This window comes from Microcaecilia unicolor, chromosome 1 (assembly GCF_901765095.1).
Source record: "Microcaecilia unicolor chromosome 1, aMicUni1.1, whole genome shotgun sequence".
In the NCBI taxonomy this organism is placed as follows: Eukaryota; Metazoa; Chordata; class Amphibia; order Gymnophiona; family Siphonopidae; genus Microcaecilia; species Microcaecilia unicolor.
Window position 1 is genome coordinate 384,376,072 of NC_044031.1, and position 22,517 is coordinate 384,398,588.

At 40.0% G+C, this 22,517-nt stretch overlaps 1 protein-coding gene across 1 annotated transcript in view; it reads right to left on the reverse strand.

Annotated features, from left to right (window-relative positions):
• Positions 1-22,517, reverse strand: part of ADSL (adenylosuccinate lyase) — a 163,636-nt gene that overhangs the window by 107,732 nt on the left and 33,387 nt on the right. The window contains exon 2 of the mRNA XM_030210566.1: positions 12,336-12,539. Within this exon, the coding sequence (XP_030066426.1) occupies positions 12,336-12,539 (204 nt within the window). The remainder of the gene's footprint in view (positions 1-12,335; positions 12,540-22,517) is intronic.

Consider the following 22,517-nt stretch of genomic DNA (forward strand, 5'->3'; position numbering starts at 1 on the left):
AATTACTGCTTATGGTATGCTAGAATTGCTCTATAGGTCCTGAGTGTTTTGTATTCTCGGCATGCCTAGTACTAGATTTTGGAGAGGGGGGGTGTTAAAAAATGACCGGCCCCGGGTGTCAACTACCCTAGGTACGCCACTGTCTGTACTGGGACTGGTGCTATTTAACATATTTATAAATGATCTGGAAATCTGAATGAGTGAGGTGATTAATTCTGCAGATGACACAAAACCATTCAAAAACACATGCAGATTGTGAAAAATTGCAGGAAAACCTTAGGAAACTGGAAGACTGGGCATCCAAATGGCAGATGAAATTTAATTTAGACAAATGCAAAGTGATGCACCTTGGGAAGAATAATCCAAATTATAGTTATCTGATACTAGGATCCACTTAAGGAGAAGGCACTCAAGAAAGAGACCTAGGAAATCTTCTGCCCAGTGTGCTGTGGCGGCCAAAAAAGCAGACAGGATGCTAGGAATTTATTTATTTGTTACATTTGTATCCCACATTTTCCCACCTATTTGTAGGCTCAATGTGGCTTACATAGTACCGGAGAGGCCTTTGCAGGCTCCGCTGTGAACAAATACAGGGTGATGTTGTGGTAAGATCAAGTTCATGTGGCACAGCCACATTAGGGAATCGGAGAACAGAAGAGTTGTGTTATGTCCATTATGTGCTTTAGTTTGGTTGTGTTGCAGAGATTAGGCATTTAAGTTGGATCGGTAGGGTATGCCTTTTTAAACAGGTTGGTTTTTAGTGATTTCCGGACGTTTAGGTGGTCGTACGTCATTTTCAAGGCTTTTGGTAGTGCGTTCCACAGTTGTGTGCTTATATAAGAAAAACTAGATGCGTAAGTTGTTTTGTAATTAAGTCCTTTGCAGCTTGGGTAGGGCAGATTTAGATAAGATCGTGTTGATTCAGATGTATTTCTATAAGTCGATCAAGTCTGTCATGTAACTCGGGGCTTCTCCGTAGCGTTCAGGAGAGCTAGCACACCAGCCCTGATATTTCAGCCCATGCCAGTTAATTCATTAGAGAATGCATGAGAAATTAAAAAGAGCAGCACATAGTTAGCAAGGCTTTAGGCTTCTTTAGCACATTTGTTGATTGGAAAATGTATTATGTAGTATGAGATAGTGCGCCCTTGTTCAATTCAGGATATGTATGGAGATATAAATTGAGAGCTTATTGTGTAACATATTATTAATCATTTACACGTTTTTGGAAATTGGGAGCAAAAGGTTTGCTCAACAGGTGTCATTGAAAAAAAACACTTGGAGACATTCCATGATAGAGAAACCCATCCACCCTCTAGGAATAGCCTACTTACTGTGGGCTGTCCACTTGGGTGAGTATAAACCTCTGAGAATATCTCCATTTCACACAAACATTTGTGATTGAGTACTTTAAGTGAGGATTTTTTCGAATTCCTCGGCTCTCTATTTATATTTTCTTGGCAGAGTCAAGTTAACTTGAGAGAACCCTGGTTTGCATTGGTATTAGGTACTTGTGACCTACATTGGCCACTGCTGGGCTACATAGCTGCTGTTATGTTCTTAAACTGGTTTTTGACAGACACCCAAATTCGAGTACTACAGAAAGGACTTTCATTTGTACCCACCACCTCCTATCAAACTTTTCAGACCCGTGTGGATTTATTTTGCTTTAACAGGAAATTACAGATTATCTATCACTTTTCAGACAAGTAGACTGGCCAGACGGATTCATCTAACTCCAATAGATCCTCTAAGTGGCTACCACCAGGCTCAGCTGATCCTTCTATTTTGGCTTTCAATAGATGTATGATCAAAGAAATAGAGGACCTGGAAAGGCGTATTCGATGCAGATGTTACTTCAGTTTGACGAAAGAAGAGAATACAGCACTTGACATGCTGTCCCATAACTTTGTTGTTGTTCTAAGCTAGCCGATAAAGGAGGCGGCATAGTTATAACAGACGTATCAATTATATTGTGGAGATAGAATGAGAGGTCCAGTATTACATCAAGTTAGATCACGATCCTACTGCAAAGTTACAAACTGAGATTGGACAACTATTAAAGATAGCTTTGGACACAGGATTCATCACCACTAATGAGAAGGATTTTCTTACCGTCAAAAATCCAGTCATCCCTACTATCTATCTAAAACACATAAATCTATTACCCACCCTCCTTGATGCCCTATTATTTCTGGAAACGGGTCAATCCTTGGGCCACTCTCCAAATTTGTAGACATTTTTCTATGTCCTTGTGTTGCACGAATATAATCCTTTGTCAGGGATTCTTCTCACATGATTCAGTTGCTTAAAGACTTTGATGGTGATTTTAGAGGACACATTGCTGGTGACACTTGACACAGATGCGCTTTACACCAATATTCCACAATTAGAGGCACTTCTTATTGTTGAAGAAATGCTTAAGAAAAGAACAACTATTAAATGCATTCCTAATCGCTTTATTTTAACCTTGGTGACAGTAGCCATGACACAAAATTACTTCTGTTTTCAGAATCAAATTTTCCTGCAGTGAAAGGCACTGCCATGGGGTCCCCCATGCCCCCAAATGCTGCGAACCTGTATGTGGCAAATTTCAAAAGACTGTTCTTCGGATTCAATGTTTTTATTGATGAGATAAGAAATGCAGAACAGCAATGGAAGCACACAAAAGCAAGTTAACAAAGAGAATCCAAAGAAGAACAATAAATGAAATTCTGTCATCAAGTATGTTTATTTTTATTAAAAGATTTGATATCCTGCTATCTCTGATTGCAGGTCATAGCGTCTAACGAAATATAAAATATATATAAAATTGAGACGAATGCCACACTAAAATAGGAAAGCAAAGACCAGTCAACAAGAATCATTCAAACATACACTGTAGGAGTCTAAGAACACATATTGAGCTGATGACCAGACAGACCATCCTGAACCCCAAACTGTCATGGGGGAGATCTGAAAGCCATATCTAACAAAAGTTTTCAACAAAACTTTGAACTTAATAAACAACAATTCAGATTGGAAATGAGGGAATTCCACAGCGAAGGAGCAAGAAAATAAAAAGCAAAAAAAAAAAAAAACGGGTGGATTAATAGTGTGCAATTCTGGGAGTGGGAAGAACTAGCTGGTAAGAATCTAGTGAGCGAAGGGCACGAGAGGGGGTGTAGGGTGTTAGTACGGAAACAAGATAAGTTGGGGTACCAAGGTATAGGGTTTTGTGAGTTAGGCATAAAACCTTAACAAACGAACTAGTTTACAAAATAATCCCCACACACTTAGCCCCAAACTCTCCCCAAGGGATAATACAGAAAACAAAAACAGGGACAAAGCAGCAGCCACCATGAAACAAACCCTGAGCAGTCAAAACAAAAAAACTCCTACCCAACCCACTTGCACCCACACCCCTTCTACAAGGACCAACACCCACCCCCATCCACCTTAAGGATGACTGAGGGACAACTTACAACTTATTAGCGGACTTCAAAAAAGGGTTGGACGGCTTCCTGAAGGAAAAAGCCATAGAATGTTATTGAATGGACGAGGGAATACAGTATTTCTAGGATAGGCAGGACAAATTGCTTGTTCTTTTGGCTGCTGTCAGTGACAGGGTGCTGGGCTCTATGGACATTTGGTCTGTCCCAGCATGGCGATGCTTATGTACTTATGTACTTATAATGTTCAGGCTGCGAACTCTATGAGGTAGGGATTGTAAATAGACTCCTAAATCTCTAAGAATAACTTTTTACGCTTAAAAGAGCATCTAGCGTCCACAGCCTCCAGGGTTATAAGAATACAGCACATTTCTCCATTGCCAAAACGACGGCAGTGTGGGAGTGGTCCAGCATTGCAAAATATATTTCCGTCCAAGAAGACCTGCCTTAGTTAAAAACAAACAGTCTCCTTTGGCCAACTGGCCACTAATAAGAAAACAGGCAAAAAGGACCCCAGCAGGAGTAAAGCAAACGTGTCACCCCCGTAAGGCACCCAGATACCTCACTACCTGGGACCAAAAACCTTGAATAGTTGGACAGCTCCAAAATGAATGCTCCAACATGTCCACCCCAGACCAGCATTTCAGACAATCGGGGGACTGGAAAAGACCTGCATGGTGGGCACGGTCCGGGGAGAAATACACTCTACTGAGCAAATGGCATTTCCTCCGGGCAGAACACTAAAGGGTGGAAGCAGAACCAAGTCCAAATGACCAGCCCAAACAGGAAGTAAGAGTGTCAAAACAGTTTATTGGGACCCTAACGGTCTGTGTTGCAGCAACAAGCCTTCCTCAGGGGTCTAAAAACATAAAAATCAATGCTTAAAACCAAGTAAAAACGAATGCGGACATATCACCCCCAGGGATCCCCCCTCTCACCAACTCTCTTCATTCTAATGATGATACCTTTAGCCAAACTTCTAGCCAATCAAAACCTCAACCTTTACATATACGCAGACGATGTTATGATTTGTATCCCGTTCAAACATGATCTAAACAAAATCACCAACGAGATCAACCAAAGCCTCCAAACCATGCACTCCTGGGCGGATGCATTCCAGCTGAAACTCAATGCAGATAAAACACAATGCCTTATACTCACTTCTCAACACAACACAAACAATTACTCCACCATAACCACACCATACTGTTCTCTTCCCGTCTTGCAAAATTTGAAAATTCTTGGAGTTACCATCGATCGAAACCTCACACTCGATGCACACGTGAAGAATACGACAAAAAAGATGTTCCACTCCATGTGGAAACTCAAAAGAATTAAATCTTTCTTCCCGAGATACATCTTCCGGACCTTGGTACAGTCAATGGTAATAAGTCATCTGGATTACTGCAATGCACTGTACGCTGGCTGCAAAGAACAGACTATCAAAAACTCCAAACAGCCCAGAATACCGCAGCCAGACTCATATTTGGAAAAACTAAATACGAAAGTGCAAAACCCCTAAGAGAGAAACTGCATTGGCTCCCACTCAAGGAACACATTGCGTTCAAGATCTGCACGATTGTACACAAAATCATCCACCCAGACACCCCAATCTACATGCTAAACCTTGTGGACCTGCGTCCCAGAAATGCCATAAGATCAGCCTGCAAATTCCTCAATTTACACTTCCCTAGCTGTAAAGGACTAAAATACAAGCTGACACACGCCACCACCTTTTCCTACATGAGCACACAGCTGTGGAATGCATTACCTACAGCCCTGAAATCCACTGATGAAATAACTAACTTTCGCAAATCGCTGAAGACACACCTCTTCAACAAGGCCTACAAAGAGAATCCATAACTTTACAAAACTACTTCACCAACCCACCAAGTTATTAAAGGCCACCTTCTACACTATCCTGCTTAACACCTTCCTTCTCTTTTCCCTTACTTTATCTCTGCATATTACCGTATTTTTCGGACTATAAGCCGCACTTTTTCCCAAAAAAATTTGGGAGGAAAATGGGGGGTGCGTCTTATAGTCCGAAGGTAGAGATTTGGCCGGCTGGCTGGCTGGCCGGCAGGCCGCCCGCCCTCCCTCCGAGTTCAGGATCGCCCTCCCCCCCGGCCCTGTCACCACTTCTCCCTACTCACGTGATCTTCCTTGGTGGTCTAGTGACGTCGGGGCAGGAAAGAGCCCCCTCTTTCCTGCCCAGCGCGCTGCTCTCCATCCTCCTGTATGCAGCCTGACGATCTCGGCGAGATTCAAAATGGCCGCCGAGACTTCAATTCTCGGCGGCCATTTTGAATCTCGCCGAGACCGTCAGGCAGCAATGCATACAGGAGGATGGAGAGCAGCGCGCTGGGCAGGAAAGAGGGGGCTCTTTCCTGCCCCGACGTCACTAGACCACCAGGGAAGATCGCGTGAGTAAGGGGAGAGGTGGTGACAGGGCCGGGGAGGGGGGGAGGAGGTAACCCTGAGGGCGATCCCGAACTTGGAGGGAGGGATTCGAACAAGACGCACCGGAGCACCTAGGTTTTAGAGAAGGGAAAAAGCAAATTTTTTTTTTTCCTATTTCCCTCCTCTAAAACCTAGGTGCGTCTTATGGTCCGGTGCGTCTTATAGTCCAAAAAATACGATACTAATTGTAAGTGTACAGATACTAAGTGTATCTGACATCCTGGAATGAACATGTCATAACAAAACTCTGTAAACCACATTGAGCCTGCAAATAGGTGGGAAAATGTGGGATACAAATGCAATAAATAATAATAAATCATAAAAACAAAGGTTATAACAAAATATAAAAGAAATTGTGATAATAGGGACACACTTAGTAAATTAATAATATAAATGCAAACATCATCAATAAAAACTATGCATAAAAAAAAAACCACACAAGGTAACAAAGTTGCATTGTAACAATATAATGATATCAAGAAGAAATTAAATTAAGGTTCAAATTCCAAAAACATAACTGATGCAGATACATAAAAGAATGAAAAAAAATGAAAAATATGACTAAAAATACAGGCACCATCACGATCAAGTGTAAGTATGGAATACAAACAAATAGTGATAAAAAGGAACGGATCCATACATACCAAAATACCAAAGAGGTACAACAGCGACGCAGAGAGCATACGAGCCCTTAAAAAGGCACAGACAAACGCGCTAGGATAAAAAGACAAAAAAAACCCAGATGAAATGACAGATAAATTGTACCTTCCGTATACATGGGATATAGAAGACGATGTGGTGTGAGAGAGAGTGTAATCATGTGCTAGTATGTGCAAATGGTAAACTAAGCCACATGACCAAAAAAACAAAATCAAGAGGAGGAGGAACTGTGCAAAGAACCGTGGGTCTCAGAAATAAGAAAGGTGAACCGCCATGGAAAGAAAAAGAGAGGAAACAAGGTACCCGTGCACGTGTGGGCAAAAAGTAAAGCTAATGATTATGAAAATATAGGTATATGGTGGCATGTATCTACAGAAAGAGCACGGGAAAGCTGATGGATGAAAACAGGAGGGTGAAACAGCGCGAAAGACAACCACAGTGGCTAAAGCAAAAAAAAATGAACTGAACGAAACAAAGTTGCCGCTGGCAGACAGAGGGGGAAAAGAAAGGGCAACCTCTATGTAGAGAAGGTCCAAGGATTTTTTTTGTCTTAAAAACAATTAAACTAAGATGGCGAGGGGGAGATACAGATTTAATTCTCATGAGAGAAGATCATTACATTTTTGAGCCCAACACAGTAACTCCGGGTGGTCTTAATCTTGAACAGAATCTGCGACCTATTTTTATAGTTTTTTCAAAGTTTTATGATTTTTGTTTTAGTTACCATTCTTTTTGTATATATTTTATACTTTACAGCTACATATTCCTGATGTATTTATTGCATTTGGTTTTAGCCATTATGTTGTGTCTCACATGTTTATATTTGGTTGTCACTGTATATAGTTTACCTTTGACGTTTTTATTATTTGCCGCATTTTTATTATTCACCATATGATTTTTGTTTTAATAAGTCCTTGAATTTTATCACATACTCACAGCTTTTTTTCACATTTATGTATTTATATATATTTTTTTCTACTTTTGGATTCACATTTTTATACAGATCCAATTCCATCGTGTTGTCATCACACAAAGCGAAATTCATTATGGGCTTCTTTTACAAAGCTACGTTACGATTCCCGCAGTTTTATAATGAGAGGAGGCCCACAGGAATTAAATGGGCTTCCTCTCATTTACAGCACAGGAATCACTATTGCAGTTTTGTTAAAGAGCCCCTATGTGCAATAGTTGCTGGTTTGAGGTTTTTTTTAATTTTTTTATTGTACTTATTCACATATATAAGCATTTTGTGGGCCAACTGTGATTCATAAATTTAGTTTTTTCATATGCATGTTTCCGTAGGTATAGTTTTATATAGCAGCACTTTTTATTTACATATTTTTAACAGATTGTAAAGATGGAATCAATCGCTTTATTCACATACACATTTTCTCCGCTTCATTTGATTGTGTAGCAGTATACAATAATATATTTTTATTGCCGACATATTATCATTAAATTGGTTACTTAGTGAGACTGGATTTAATTTTCTAAGCATTTGTATATTATTCATTAACGCTGGAGAACAGAGTATGTGATTGCCTCATTATGTTTATAAGCAATGTGTCACAGCTGAGAGCTCCCTTTCAGTCTTTGGCGAGAGAATTGCTCGTCGGCATTTTCGCTAGGAATGTGTGTATTGTTTGTATTTTTCTTTCAACTTATTGGGACTTCCATATGTGACTCCATTTTAGTAAATGGACTTTTTTCACTATGCTTGTTACACATTTCCCCGGATTCTATATAGCATGACTTGTTGTGTGCGCAAATCCAGTTGTATTCTGAATTCACATACAAAACATAATTAGTTGGAGTCCAAGATGGCTGCTGATTGAGAAGGACGCGTCTGAATGCTTCTCTGACTTTCTACTAGATGGTTGCTTTTTCCTGTGATTATGCCGAAGAGGAGGGGAAGAGCTGCCGCTGCTGCCTCCCAGCAGCAAAGGACTCCAGCCTCATCGGGCTCGATTATTCAATATTTGCAGAGAGCCGCAAGCTCGACAATACCACCGGAGGGTGGCCTGCAGGCTCAGCCCAGGAATGGAGACAATGGGCAGAGCAATGGGCTGGAAGTTTCTTTGAGCCCCGACGGAAGAAATCCTCCCCCTCAACCGGAGAGAAGCAGTTCTCCGATAGCAGCACCAGTAGGCCCGAGTACCGGAGTGTTTGCGGGTTCTGCAGGACCGGAGGCAAGTCTATCGTTATCGGAAAAATTGGGGTGTTTTTCAACCCCCACTCCAACTGCACACGCCGCTATAAGATCTAATGAGAATTCAAGAGGAGCGGTTGGAAGTGAGAAAATACAACAATTTGGTGAGACAGAGGATATTTTGATTACAAGTTTCCTAAATAAAACCTGCGGAAGTAACATTAGATAGTTTGTGGCTGCTAATTGCAGACCTTGGTAGGGCAATATGCCCCCAAATAACGAAAATGAAAGAAGAAATGGTTGTTTTTGACGGGAAAGTAAGAGAAATGGAGAGCAAGGTTAAAACAGTGTCATCACAAGTTAATAAATTGGAGAAAGAATCTCAGATACAGACAGTACAAATGACTATGGTGAAAGATTTATTAAACCTGAGGAGGAAATCAGAATTTCTTGAAAATACGCCTAGAGGCAATAACTTGCGTTTCATTAATTTTCTTTTTCAACCTCTGATTTCCCCAAGGGAAATGTTAAAGTGTTACTTTAAAGAAGTTTTGGATATAAGTGACGAACATATTCCACCTATGGTACAGGTCATTTACGTTCCTGCAAAGACAGAAGGGAATCAACAGAAACGTGATATGGAAAATAATCAAGTGTTAGATGTTTCGGCCTTGCTAGAAACTTCGGACACAGAGCAAGTGATAGCATCCACTCTATTAGCTACGTTTGCATTAACCTCGGATAAGGTCTGGATACTAAAGAAGTTCTTTCAGAAACATGAAAAAAATTTCAAAGGATAACAAACTTGTGTATTTCCAGACCTGGTGCGGGAAACGCAAAAACGTAGACAATTTTTTTGCAATTGAAACAAGAGACGCTACAGATAGGAGCAACTTTTTATTTAAAATATCCCTGTAAATGTTTGGTTACCTATCAATCAGTAAAATATGTGTATTTTGATCCCTCTCAATTGATCTCCTTTATATCAAAAAAGGTTTCTCAAGAAAAAATGTAATTGAGCTTGTAAACGAATACGTCTCGATTTAAGTATTAAGTTATTTAATTTCCTTTTTTTCTCCATAGTTGGAATATTGGACTCCCTAATTGTGGACTTTAAGGACGCTAATAAGAAATGTTCATAATTTTCTTAATTTCCCTAGGTTTATATTATTGTATTAGCAGTACTTTCCTATCAAGTGATTTAACTTGTTATATGTATATCAAAAAATATAATTTAAAAAAACGTAATTAGTTAAATCAGCACTAATTGTCACTTAAGCAACTGACACTAATTGGCATTAATTAGAATTTACATGCTGAACTGTTTACACGTATTCTGTAACATGATGTGTGTAAATTTTAAGTTGCATAGTTGAAAAGGTGACATGGTTTTAGAAAAACACCTAGTCCGCGCCTAGTTTAGGCATCAGGATTTACACCAAGTTTTACTTGGTGTAACTGCCCACGACCAAATTTAGTTGTGAGGAAGGGCATTCAGAGTATTCTATAACCTGCTGGAAATTTAGGATTATTCTATAAAATACACCTAAATTAAGGTGTACTTTACAGAATACGCTTCAGCATGTTTCATTTCAGCGCTGATTTTAGGCGTGATATATAAAATCTAGTCCGTTACCTGTACCGTTACCTGTACATTCATTTTTAGTTCACTATCTTTGTGATATTCTCTCATGTCCCATTTTTAGCTTGTATTCTATACTGGGTAGTTTGTTTTTAATGTTTCTTCGCACAAATATTCACTTTTCAATTAAATGATTTTGGCTGATAACCCTTTTGTGCCACTTATCTTTTTTTTTCACAGACGCTATTACATTTTCAAGCCCTTCTATTTTGTTATCCGTTTCCAATAAGGCAGATCTGTTTTATAAAATCTCTTAACTATCCCATCAGTGGTTGCACACATGCACTCATTCTCCTACATTTTTGCTACTTCGTATTAGTCCACATTTCTTTTCTACAATTTGTGTACCTACACTGTATTATGACTTACAATGCAGTCCAGTTTAAAGACTATTCTTAGTCTTTAGCCCGCCTTGTTTTAGATAGCATTCACCACACAACATTGTTTTCACCAATTTGCTTATTCATTTACATATTTTCTCCCCTGCACACTCTGAGTTCGCATATGCTAAATTCATGTTACAGTATGTCTGGTTGTATTCACTTTTCTTGCTCTTCCACTCTTCACGATCTCTCACTTTCCTTGCAATCTTTTGTGCCCACTTTCTTTTGGGAGTATTGCTTATTAATTACCCTGTTAATGCTGTTATTTATTTGTAGATACCATCTCTGTGTATGTATTATTTGGACCTTTTAACTGATGTGATTTTAGCGATATGATTGTATTGTGAGGTATATGTTTAGATTGATCTGCAAACACACCATTGTTTCATTCTTTTCTCATGATACATTTTAACATTTATATTTACTTATACATGGTACATGTCGGGTGAGTTGGATTTTTAATAATCTCCTGCCATCCATCATCCACTTCGCTGCTTGTGTTTGGCCTTTGTCATATGGTGTGGAGTGTGGACTCTTTCCTCTCTTTTTATTGATTTCCATAAAACATTCAATGCTAAGGTGTCACCCATGTTGGTCCGACTGTTTAAGGCGAGGGTGGATACAGGTCGACTCCCATCCTCTACGTATAAAGCATGTATTACTATAATTCACAAGGGGGGGGCTGGTGGAGGACTGTGCATAATAAAGGCAAGAAGGGAAGATAGATCAAGCTGGGGGAGAGATTGCACCAAATAGGTGGGTGGGGAGAGTGAGAGTCGCTGGAGCAGGCTACAGAGTTGCTATTTGGGTACAGCTAGATTTCAGATGTGCCATCATGGTGGTGGGGGGAGGAGCAAGCTAGATATGTGGAGGGGGTAGAAACAATGAAAGTTTGGGGTATGTGCCTTAGGGGAGAAGAAACAATGAGAGATGGGAGTGTAAATTCATGTTACAGGGGAAAGAAGAAAGAAGGTGAGGTGGGAGTATGTGCCTTGAAGGAGAGGGAGAGAAAGAAGGTAAGGTGGGTTAATGTGCTAGGAGGAGATCTTGGGGAAAGACAGGGGTCTTGCTGGAAGTTAGTGGGAGGGGGAACTGTGGGGACACAGAAGGCTGAGAGAGAAGGTGGGGAAGGTGAAGTCTGAGGAAGGCAAATGGGGAGGGGTAAATTTAAGGACTGGGGGAGACATCAGGCCTTATAATGAGAGAATTCAGCATAAAAAGTTTGAAAATTCTGCAGTCTATTTGTAAGGGGGGGGCTTTCGCAAAATTCCCTTAGAATAAATAGCTGATCAGTGTTCCAGATCAGCATCTCTCTGTATAGCTACTCAGGTCTAGCACAGAGGAATTGAAATAAAGAACTCTGTTTTAATGTTTACTACTGTTGCTACTGCTCTGATATCAGACAACGGCTACTGTCCGATATCATAACCTGGGGAAAGAATACATCAGCATGCTCAAAAAAATAAAATGTGCTTTGGTTAGTAACCTCAGCTAATCTAAGATGTGGCTGCATGCATTCTTCCTGCCAGGTCTAAGTTTTACATGGCGATATGAGAGACAAGCAGGACAGTGCCTCTCATGCTATGAAACTGCTCCCCCCTCCTCACCGTGTTATCCCCCACGTAACAGGAGGTGGCTCCCAGGTGAATGATGCCTGCAGCCTTTGGGCAGCAGTGGGCGAAGGTATGGACATGGGCCATCACATCATGGCGCAGCTTCTTCTCCTCCTCGGCCGCCATTTTGAAGTCTATGTTGTCCAGGTTCATCTCCATCTCCTGGATCTGCTCATCTGTGATTGGTAACCCCAATGCCTGCCAGAGAGAGGGCCAAAGGAGAAGGGGAAGAGAATCAGAGAACAGAAACACCATTCATTCATTTAATTAAGGAAAACCTCTCTTATCTCACTGTCCTTGATTATTTTTAATGTACTTCTACACTCATTGGGATTAGAATTTGAGAAAAATGGATATATAACCTATATTTATGCAGATGACATCTCTATTTTAATTCCTAATAGTTGTTGGTGAGATTTGGAGTTGTCTAACGTGCAAAAGGGATTAGATCTAATAGAAGAGTGGATGTTTAAACACAAAGGGCCCTGTTTACTAAGGCGCATTAGCGTTTTTAACGTGCCTACAATTAGCGAGTGCGCTAAAAGTGTAGGTGCCTATAGGGATATTGTAGGCACATACACGGTTACCGTGCATACATGGTTAACACGCGTTAAAAATGCTAACGTGCCTATAACAAGGCTTAGTAAACAGGGCCCTAAATTCAGATAAAACAAAGTTTATGTGTTTAGGAAATTCATCTACTTTGACTCCATCAATAATAATGGTTAAAAAAATTATATACTGTCACCCAGTATTAAAATTTTAGGAATTCATCTAGACAGTAAGTTAACAAACACTATAGTCGTAAGTAAATTTAATTAGTTAAACATTTCTCATTTTTATGAAACTACAGCAGATATATAAGTACTTTATGGAAGATCAGTTTAAGATATTAGTATAAAATCGATCATTTTATGTCAACTGGACTATTATAAATGTTATCTATCTAGGTGGTTCAAAACAGTTATTCAAAAAGCTTCAAACCATCCAAAACACAACACTTTATTTTATTTCTTTGAAAAAATTTGATAGACTATCTCAATTCTATGTTAAACTGTATTGGCTGCCAAGTTGATGTGAGAATTTTATTTAAATTATGTTTTCTTTATAAATGTTTCATATGGTTTAGTTACTTCATATTTTTATCACCATTTTAAGCTGGGGACTAGCACCAGGAAGTTTAGGAAAGAATATGACAATTTTTTTTTCTTTTCCATCTCCTAAAGATATTACACGATTGAAAAATCCTTGAATGCTTGCTGGCTTTTCAAGCTGCAAGATTAGAAAAAGATATCTCAATTATAATTAGATCTTCTGTCTCCTATTTGGAATTTTATCAAAACAAACATTTTTATCTAGGAAGTATATTTAAACTCTGAATAACATAATTTGGTCTAATTAAGATTTATGAAAACCTTTTCAGTAGTTTGGATTTATTGAATTTCCTGGTTATAACCAGCTTCTTATTCTGTGAACCACTCTGAACTGGAAGGCTTGAGCGGGTAATAAGCCCTGTTTTTATTATTATTATAAAAGTGACAGTCAAGTGTTGACAGTTTACACAGCTCCTTATGAAAAAACAGACAGAAGCCATAACTGTTAAACATTATCTTCCACATAAGAAATGAAGGGACACACCCACCTCAAACTTTCTCCAGATACTGTTATCTTTGCTGTGCCCATACCCACCTCTATTAGGGTGGCATTTACACTGTTCTGGGGCGCAATCACCCCTACATCCCTTTCACACACATGCCAACCCTCTCTCTCAAAACTCATGATCTGTATCACTGATATACAGACCAGATCTTTGGAGAGTGGCTACAATTCAGCTACTATCCGTATAGGTAAAGCTATTTAGTTTAGGCCTTTTCACTATCCTTAATTAAACAGCTTAGCTACATGGATAGCAGGTGAATTATTGCCACCTCTCCCTAAGGAGAGATTCCCCAAGAATTAAAATGACTGGAATAGTAAACAGTGTTCTATTGTTGCTTCATAACAGATTAAAAGATTGGAAACAGAGGACTACGAGGGTAATTTTATAAATAGAATGACTGAGTTGTGAAAGCACAAAGATACATACAGTATATTGTTCCTAATTTATAAAAGGTTACATAACACATCTATGGACCTCTATTAAACAGCTTCCAAAAATTACATCTGCTTGAAGCAGAAGTAGCTATTCCTCTTAAACAGGGTCAGCCCAAGGCTATCTGAAGACAGGCGGCTTCACCTCTGCCCCAAGGTGGCTCGTCCCTCCCCCATACCCCACTCACATCTAGCATCACTTCTCCCCTACCTCCCCCCACCTGGTGTTCAGTATCTCTCTTCTCCTTCCCTACCACCCACGTGGCCAGCATCTCTCCATCCTCTCCCCACAGTGATCAGCTGACTGACATGCTGGTGCAGCTGAGGTAAGGAAGGGAAGCAGCTGTACACCTTGGGAGGCAGATGGGGAGATGCTGAATATAGATACACTGATTACTGCTACTGTGCTGCTCCCCCCCTCCGTTGTGCTGCCATAGGCGGATGCCTAGTCCACATGATTGGCATTGGCCCTGCTCTTAAGTCTCTGAGGATACTTGTTCATTTTATAATATAGCCACAAATATTGCAGTTCTTTAGTTCCACCCAATATCTATCCTCAAGAAGTCTACTTCTAAGGTAAGGGGTAATGCATTTGATATACCACCGTTCTGTAGTAAAACCAAAGCAGTGTATATATATATATATATATATATATATATATATATATATATATATATATATGTATAATTTTTTTTATTTTATTTTTATTTACTTTTTTTTTTACTTTATTTATTCTTCAGCAAAGAGACAAACCATTGCTATACAGCGAAAAGCAACAAAGTACAAAAGTACTCCAAAAGAAACATTCAAAGTAAAATAATCGTAATAACTTATGACCATTTTTTTTGTTACATTTGTACCCCGCGCTTTCCCACTCATGGCAGGCTCAATGCGGCTTACTTGGGGTAATGGAGGGTTAAGTGACTTGCCCAGAGTCACAAGGAGCTGCCTGTCAGAACCTTCTCAGTTACCATATAGTAGTTTACATATTATATACAGGCACTTTCTCTGTCCCTAGTGGGCTCACGTTGTTTGTTGTTTTGTACCTGGAGCAATGGAGAGTTAACTGACTTTCCCAGGGTCACAAGGAGCTGCAAAGGGAATCGAACCTGGTTATGCACTTATTTCTGCATGTAAAGCACCTCATTGATTGTAAGTTTAAAAAAACAAAAAAACATGGTTTGTTTACTACTGTTGATACGCCATTAACACATTCCTATGTACCCTTGAACCAGCCATCAAGACTATCCTGAATATATTTGTTATATGTGGACTGTTATTCTCCTCATTCCACTTTTTCAGCTTATAGAGACTGGAGTAGTGCCATCATGCATAATAGAAAAAAGCGTTATAAACATCTTAGACATCGAGTTGGCAGCATAGAAGAAATATTGTGAAAGTGCCTTTAGCAGTACCTTCAGAACAATCATTTATATCTCTTAATTGTGCTTACTTGAATGTTAGATCTGTTGTGAATAAGGCACTACTTTTAAGAGATTGGATTGCAGAATGTTCATCTGATGTTATGTTTTAACTGAAAACTGGTTCAAGTCATCTGATGACCCTATTATAAAGGGCTTTGTCCTTCAGCATATACACTTTTATCTGTAGCTAGACAGGGACAGAGAGTTAAAAGGTATAGGACTATTGTATAAAGATTCTTTCTCTGTTGACCTAGTAGAGTTTTTAAATTCCCCAGTTTTAAAGATTCTAGCTTGTCAGAATAAAAGCCCTTTCCTATCAGGGTTTTTTAATTGTATTTTATCTTATGTACCTCGGGTAAATGATAACAGAGACAAGAATTTTTTTATGATTTTGTGTTTAAGAACTCATTGTGGGGGTCTTTTACTAAAGATTAGCTGGAGTTATCTGCAGCACGGCCCATTTTATTCCTATGGGCCCTGCAGCAGATAACTCGAGCTAATCTTTAGTAAAAGACCCCCTGAGTTTTCAGAATAATTTATTGATAGGGGATATAAATTTGCATCTTGAAAATAGAGAGAATAAGCACGTACTTGAGTCTGAAAATCAATTTGGCAAGTCTAGGCTATTTATTTCCTCCTAATCAACCAACCCATGAAAAGCACCATCAGTTGGATCTGTTTGCTTTCTCTAATTCAAAGGATATCTTGTTTTCAAATACTAGATGGTCTCCTACTTTATGGTCAGATCATTATCTTTTATGCTTTACAATGTAATGGAAATATTTAAAATCAGAGAGAAAGATTAATCGTGATCCACTTATATATACGACCAGAGGTAAAATTGATCAGAAACGGTTTTGGTCTATTATAATATCTAAGATTTCAGAAAATTTAGTGGATCATGGATTGTGGTTAAATACCTGGAATGAAGTTAGTGAACAAGTATTAAATAAAATTGTACCAATGCAAACTAGGAAGGTTTAAAAAAAACATCAGAATAAATGGCGTAAAGATCCTAACACAGTGAATAAAGGGAACTGGAGAAAAACTAAAAATATATAAACTTGCTATAGAGCAGGCTAAGACAGCATACTATTCTTACATAATTGATGGGGATATTTTGAATATCAGTAAACTTTTTCAGAGAGTGAGAGACCTTACTGATACAAATAAGATCACGTCTAGAACTAATGCTACCCACAGCTTCACAGTTAGCTTTGTGTTTTAGATCTAAAATTGAGAAACTACAATTAAAGTTGAATAACCAATCAGTACTGAGATTATTGCCTAGAGATAGTCTCTGGAATAGGACTAAATTATTATACAGAAAATATGCCATGGTGCTCTTTTCCACCAGTTATGTTAGAGGATCTTAACTGATCTGTAAATTTTCTAAATCTCACTGTATCTTAGATAAGTGTCTCACATATCTGATAAAGTTTGCACCAATTTGTTTTTGAAGCAACTTAATGTCTTGGCTTGAGTATTATTTTGATTTAGGTGAATTTCCCATTGAATTTGGTAAGATTGTTCTCAATCCTATAATGAACAACGTTAATTCCAGCATCAGATGTTAGTTACCAACTACAGACCACTGGCTTCAATTCCATATTTTGTCAAGATCATGGAGGGACTAGTTACCAAATATTTAGCTGATTATTTAGATCAATTTAATGTCTTACACATTTCTCAATCAGGTTTCTATGCGTTACATAGTACAGAAATGTTGTTATATACTCTGTTTTCACAACTAACAACTTTTTAGCTTTGGAGATCAGGCTTTAATAATGCAACTGGATTTGTCAAGTTCATTTGATTTAGTGTTGCATGATGTTCTTTTGCAGAAATTAGACAATATTGGAATATCAAGCAGAATCCTGAATTGGTTTAGGGGCTTTCTTTCTCAAAGATCCTACTTGGTTAAGATACGGGGTGAACTTTCAGATGGGTGGTCAACTGGTTGTGGGGTGCCTCAGGGCTTCCCACTGTTGCCTCTTCTCTTTAATGTGTTATCATCTTTCGGATACTCATTTTAAAAGCTTGGTTACCAAACTTATATATATGCTGATGACATTACAATAATGTTTCCAATTACATCTAAACTAGAGGATTTATTGCCAGAATTCACAAGATATTTGTCTTGGATGGGTATGAATTTTCTGCTGCTTAATAAGGAAAAGACAAATTTTGCTGACTGGGAAAGATGTTGAGGTTGATGATGATTTCACATTTATAGTGAACAATACAACATACATGCTAGAAAAATCAAGATTCTAGGGGTTATCGTCAATTGCAAGATGACCATGATGGAACAAACAAATCACCAGACAGATTTGTTTTTGGGTAATGCAGAAATTGAGAATTAGAAAATATATTAATCGCGAGCAGTTTCAACTGGTAGTTCAGTCTTTAGTTTTCAGCAAACTGCCCTACTGCATTATAGTTTATTTGGGAGTGGCTAAGAATCTTTTTAAATGGTTGCTAACTATACAAAATACTGCCATCCATCTGATTTTTTTCATTAAAAGTTTCTTCACATATTACTCCATTCTATGTAATGACTCACTGGTTTCCAGTTGAGGGCCAGATTATGTTCAAATTGGGTAGCCTAATTTTTAAAATATTGTATGGTGCTATTCTGGGCTATATGTTGACATTAATATGCAGGCCAGTATATGGGAGAATGCATCTTATACAACTTTCTAATTTTTTAATATCTCCCAGTCCTAAAAGTGTTCATTACTGGAAATTATTTCAGACAATTTTTATGTATCAAGCAGCAGCTTTTCTGTCATATCTCCCAAATGGGATTACAGCCTTGTCTAATTTTGTTAATGCTTAAAACCTACCTTTTTAGGAAATATGTTTTAAATACAGTGAATTAGTTATGATCTTTGTTATCAACTTAATGTATGTTCCTAGATGTTTGATCTCTTATTATTATCCATTTTGAACTACATTTGGTAATAGCGGACTATAAATTCGGTAACTAACGTCTTCCCCTACTTCAATGACTGGTTAAACAAGGCAGCCTCCCAGGAGTGGGCACAGACTTCCATTTTATCTACCATACAGCTCCTAGAATTCCTCAGGTTTGTGATCAATTACCCCAAATCCAACTTCAACCTGTTCAGACCTTACAGTTCACCGGAGCTCTCCTCGATACTACTCACAGCTGAGCCTTCCTACCTCAACCAAGTGCAAACATACTGCATTTCTCCGCTCAGGTGTTCAAATCCACCCAAGTATCTGCTCGTCAGATGCTCCACCTACTCAGTCTGATGGCTTCAACTGTCCATATAATAACATTGGCTCAACTCCACTTCTGCATTCCTCAGTGAATACTCTCCTCTTAGTGGTCCCAAGCCAAGGGCTTGCTCTTCACCAGTACTTGAATCACTCCACGGCTACGCCACTCTCTACAATGGTAGATTGTATCCCAGAATCTCACCCAGGGTCTTCCATCTCAACAAAGTACTCACCACTGATGCCTCCATGGTAGGTTGCGGTGCTCACCTCAATGGTCTCCACACACAGGGTTCTTGGACCCCATGAGAGAAACATCATATCAATCTCCTAGAATTCTGAGCAGTCTGGAATGCCCTCAAAACTTTCCAAGGCTGCATTTTCAACTAGATAATGCTCATTTGCACAGGCAACTGGGTTACAATGTATTACCTGAACAAACAAGGAGGAACAGGTTCTTACCACAGCTGTCGGCAAGCAATCCAGGTATGGACTTGGGCAGCTTCTTGAAACATCAAGAGTTGTATACCTAGCTGGCAAACAGAATGCTGTGGCAAACTGAATAGAGTCCTTCATCCTCACAAATGGTCACTCAGCATCTCTGTAGTTTGTTGACTACTCCAGCAGTAGTAGACCCCCAGCAACAGACCGCTTCTCCTCAGAACAAGCTTCACTGCTTTTGTTTCAGATCTATGCTCCCAACAATACAGCCCCAGAGGCCTTCTTGCTACACTGAGGAATGGACTTTCTATATGCTTTTCCCCCACTACCTCTCACAGGGAAAACTCTTTTCAAACTCCATCAAGATCAAGGGACCATGATCCTAATTGCTTCCTATTAGCCAATTTAAATTTAGTTCCATCTTCTCCTAGAGTTATTGTCCAATGAAACATTGACTTGGGACTTGGGAAAAATCCACAATTCCAGGAATAACATGTATAGAATGTTTGTACGTTTGGGAAGCTTGCCAGGTGCCCTTGGCCTGGATTGGCCGCTGTCGTGGACAGGATGCTGGGCTCCAAAGACCCTTGGTCTTTTCCCAGTGTGGCATTACTTATGTACTTATTGATGTTAGATCCTTTTCCAAACCTAGTAACACAGAATGAGGGGTCCCTCCTCCACCCAGACCCTCGCTCTTTAGCCCCGATAGCTTTGATGACATAGATTTACGTTTCTTAAACCTTCCTGACGGAATCTCAAGGATATACCTAGACTCTAGGACAGGGCTTAACAAGTTTTTTTAGGATCTAGGAGCCAACCAGACCTGAAATGGCTGGAATTTTTATTTATGCACATTCATAAATCACATTCATAATGTGCTCAAGGTGATGCACAGCAAGTTAAAGTCAGAGTGTGCCACTGGTGTAAGAGGAGATCAAGTTTGAGGGTGTGCCGTAGGAATGGTGGAGGAGAGACACAATGATAGCTGGGGAAAGGAGGAGAAAAAATTAGAAGTAGGGGTGTATGCCGGGGGGGTGGGGAGCGGGAGAATAGGAATGAGAGGTAGGGGTTGTATGCTGGGAGGGGAGGGACAAATAAGACATCAGGGTGTGTGCCAAGGGGTGGAGAGAGAATGAGAGGTTGAGTTACTGACTGCAGAAGACTTTGGGAGCAGACAGAATTAGGGGTCTTGCTGGAGTTAGGTTATCCTCCTGATTAAGGCGGCTCCCAAAGGCTCCATGTGGGCTGCCTTTCCAGAACAGATACCCCTCCCCCCTCTCTCTCTGCCTTCCCTGTAGCACTCTCTCTCTCTCAATCTCTCTATTATACAAACCCCCATACCTCTCTCCAGATTTCTCTCTCCTCTATCTACGCTTTCCTCTCTAGCTCCTGCACTCCAGCACACAGACACCCAGCCCACTCCGGCACTCAGACATTCACCTCTTAGCCCCCTCTGTGGCACACTCGCATTGTGAGGAGCAAAGAAACTACAAAGCCCAGAAGGCAGTGCAGCCTCAGAGGAATCAACTGCCTAAGAGGAATCAAGAAATAAGAATCTACAAAACCCAGAAAGCAATGCAGCATCAGGGAAATCAGGATACAAGAAACTACAAACCCCAGAAGGCAGTGCAGCAGCAGAGGAATCAGGGGAAGGGAGAGGCTGGCATGCAAGAAAGGGAGGAGACGGGGAGTGATTGGGAAATGGAATCAGATGTGGAAGGGGAGGAGCCCCGAAATGGAGAGGAAGGGGATCAGAAAATGGAACTGGGGGAGGTAGAAGAAGAAGAGAGACAGGAGGAAATGGAGGTGACGGTGGAGGGCTCCTAAAATAACCTATTGATTGATAAGAGAGTGAATGAAGATGTCTAGCTGTGACCCGGTGGGTGGATGTCAGGAAGTTCTGTGCTGACAAATGAGGGAGGTGGGTCATTAGGTCTAAGAGTGAGAATGTGACTTGGACCTTATTGCTAAATTGAACTGTGTGGAAAAGCATTGCTGAATTGAACTGTGTGGGAAAGCCTTGCTGAACTGAACTCTGTGGGAAAGCATTGCTGAACTGAACTGTGTGGGGAAAGCCTTGCTAAATTGAACTGTGTGGGAAAGCCTTGCTGAACTGAACTGTAGGGGAAAAGCATTGCTAAGTTGAACTGTAGGGGAAAAGCACTGCTAAGTTGAACTGGATGGGGAAGCATTGGTAAACGGAGCTGTGGTTGAAAACTTAATTGAAATGAGCCGTGGAAGGAGCTTTGCTAATGTATGCTGCAGGTGAAAACCTAATTGAGCTGAACTGTGTGTAGAGCTTTGTTAACGTGAGCTGCAGTTAAAAATTTAATTAATTGAGCTGTGGGAGGAGCTTGGCTAAGCTGCAAGTGAATACCTACTTGAACTGAACTGCATGAGGAGCTTTGCTAACGTGAGCTACAGTGAGCAGCTTAATTGGAGCAGTGCTAAGGGGGCTGCAGTTGGAAACCTAATTTACTGAACTGTGTAAGGAGCTTTGTAAAAAGGGAACTGCAGTGAAAAGATGACTACTCTGAATGGGGTAGAAGAGCCTTATCAAGATCTAACTGTGTTAAAGTTTGAATATACCCGGCAGAGGGAGAACTCTGGTTGAACTTAAGGAGAGAATAAAGCATTTTAGTGAATTTCCTGTTTTCTTGAGACACTATTTGCAGGACTTAAAATCCTCAGAGTGGTTGGTGTATGGTGCTGAGAAAGATAGGACTGTGATGGTGCTGGAGCTGTGAAGATACAGAGCGAAGTCCTGACAGCATCTTGCTCCCTCGTCAACCCCCCTCACCTGGCGCTGATCAGAAGCAGAAGGAAAGAGAACTTGCATCAGGTCAAAAGCACACTCCTCCAGCACCACAAGGTTCAAATTTTACCTTTAGTGCCAAAGCAGCAGAGGAGAAAGATGTGACCTGACACAAGCCACTCTTTCCTTCACTTCTGATCAGCGCCGGGGGGGGGGGGG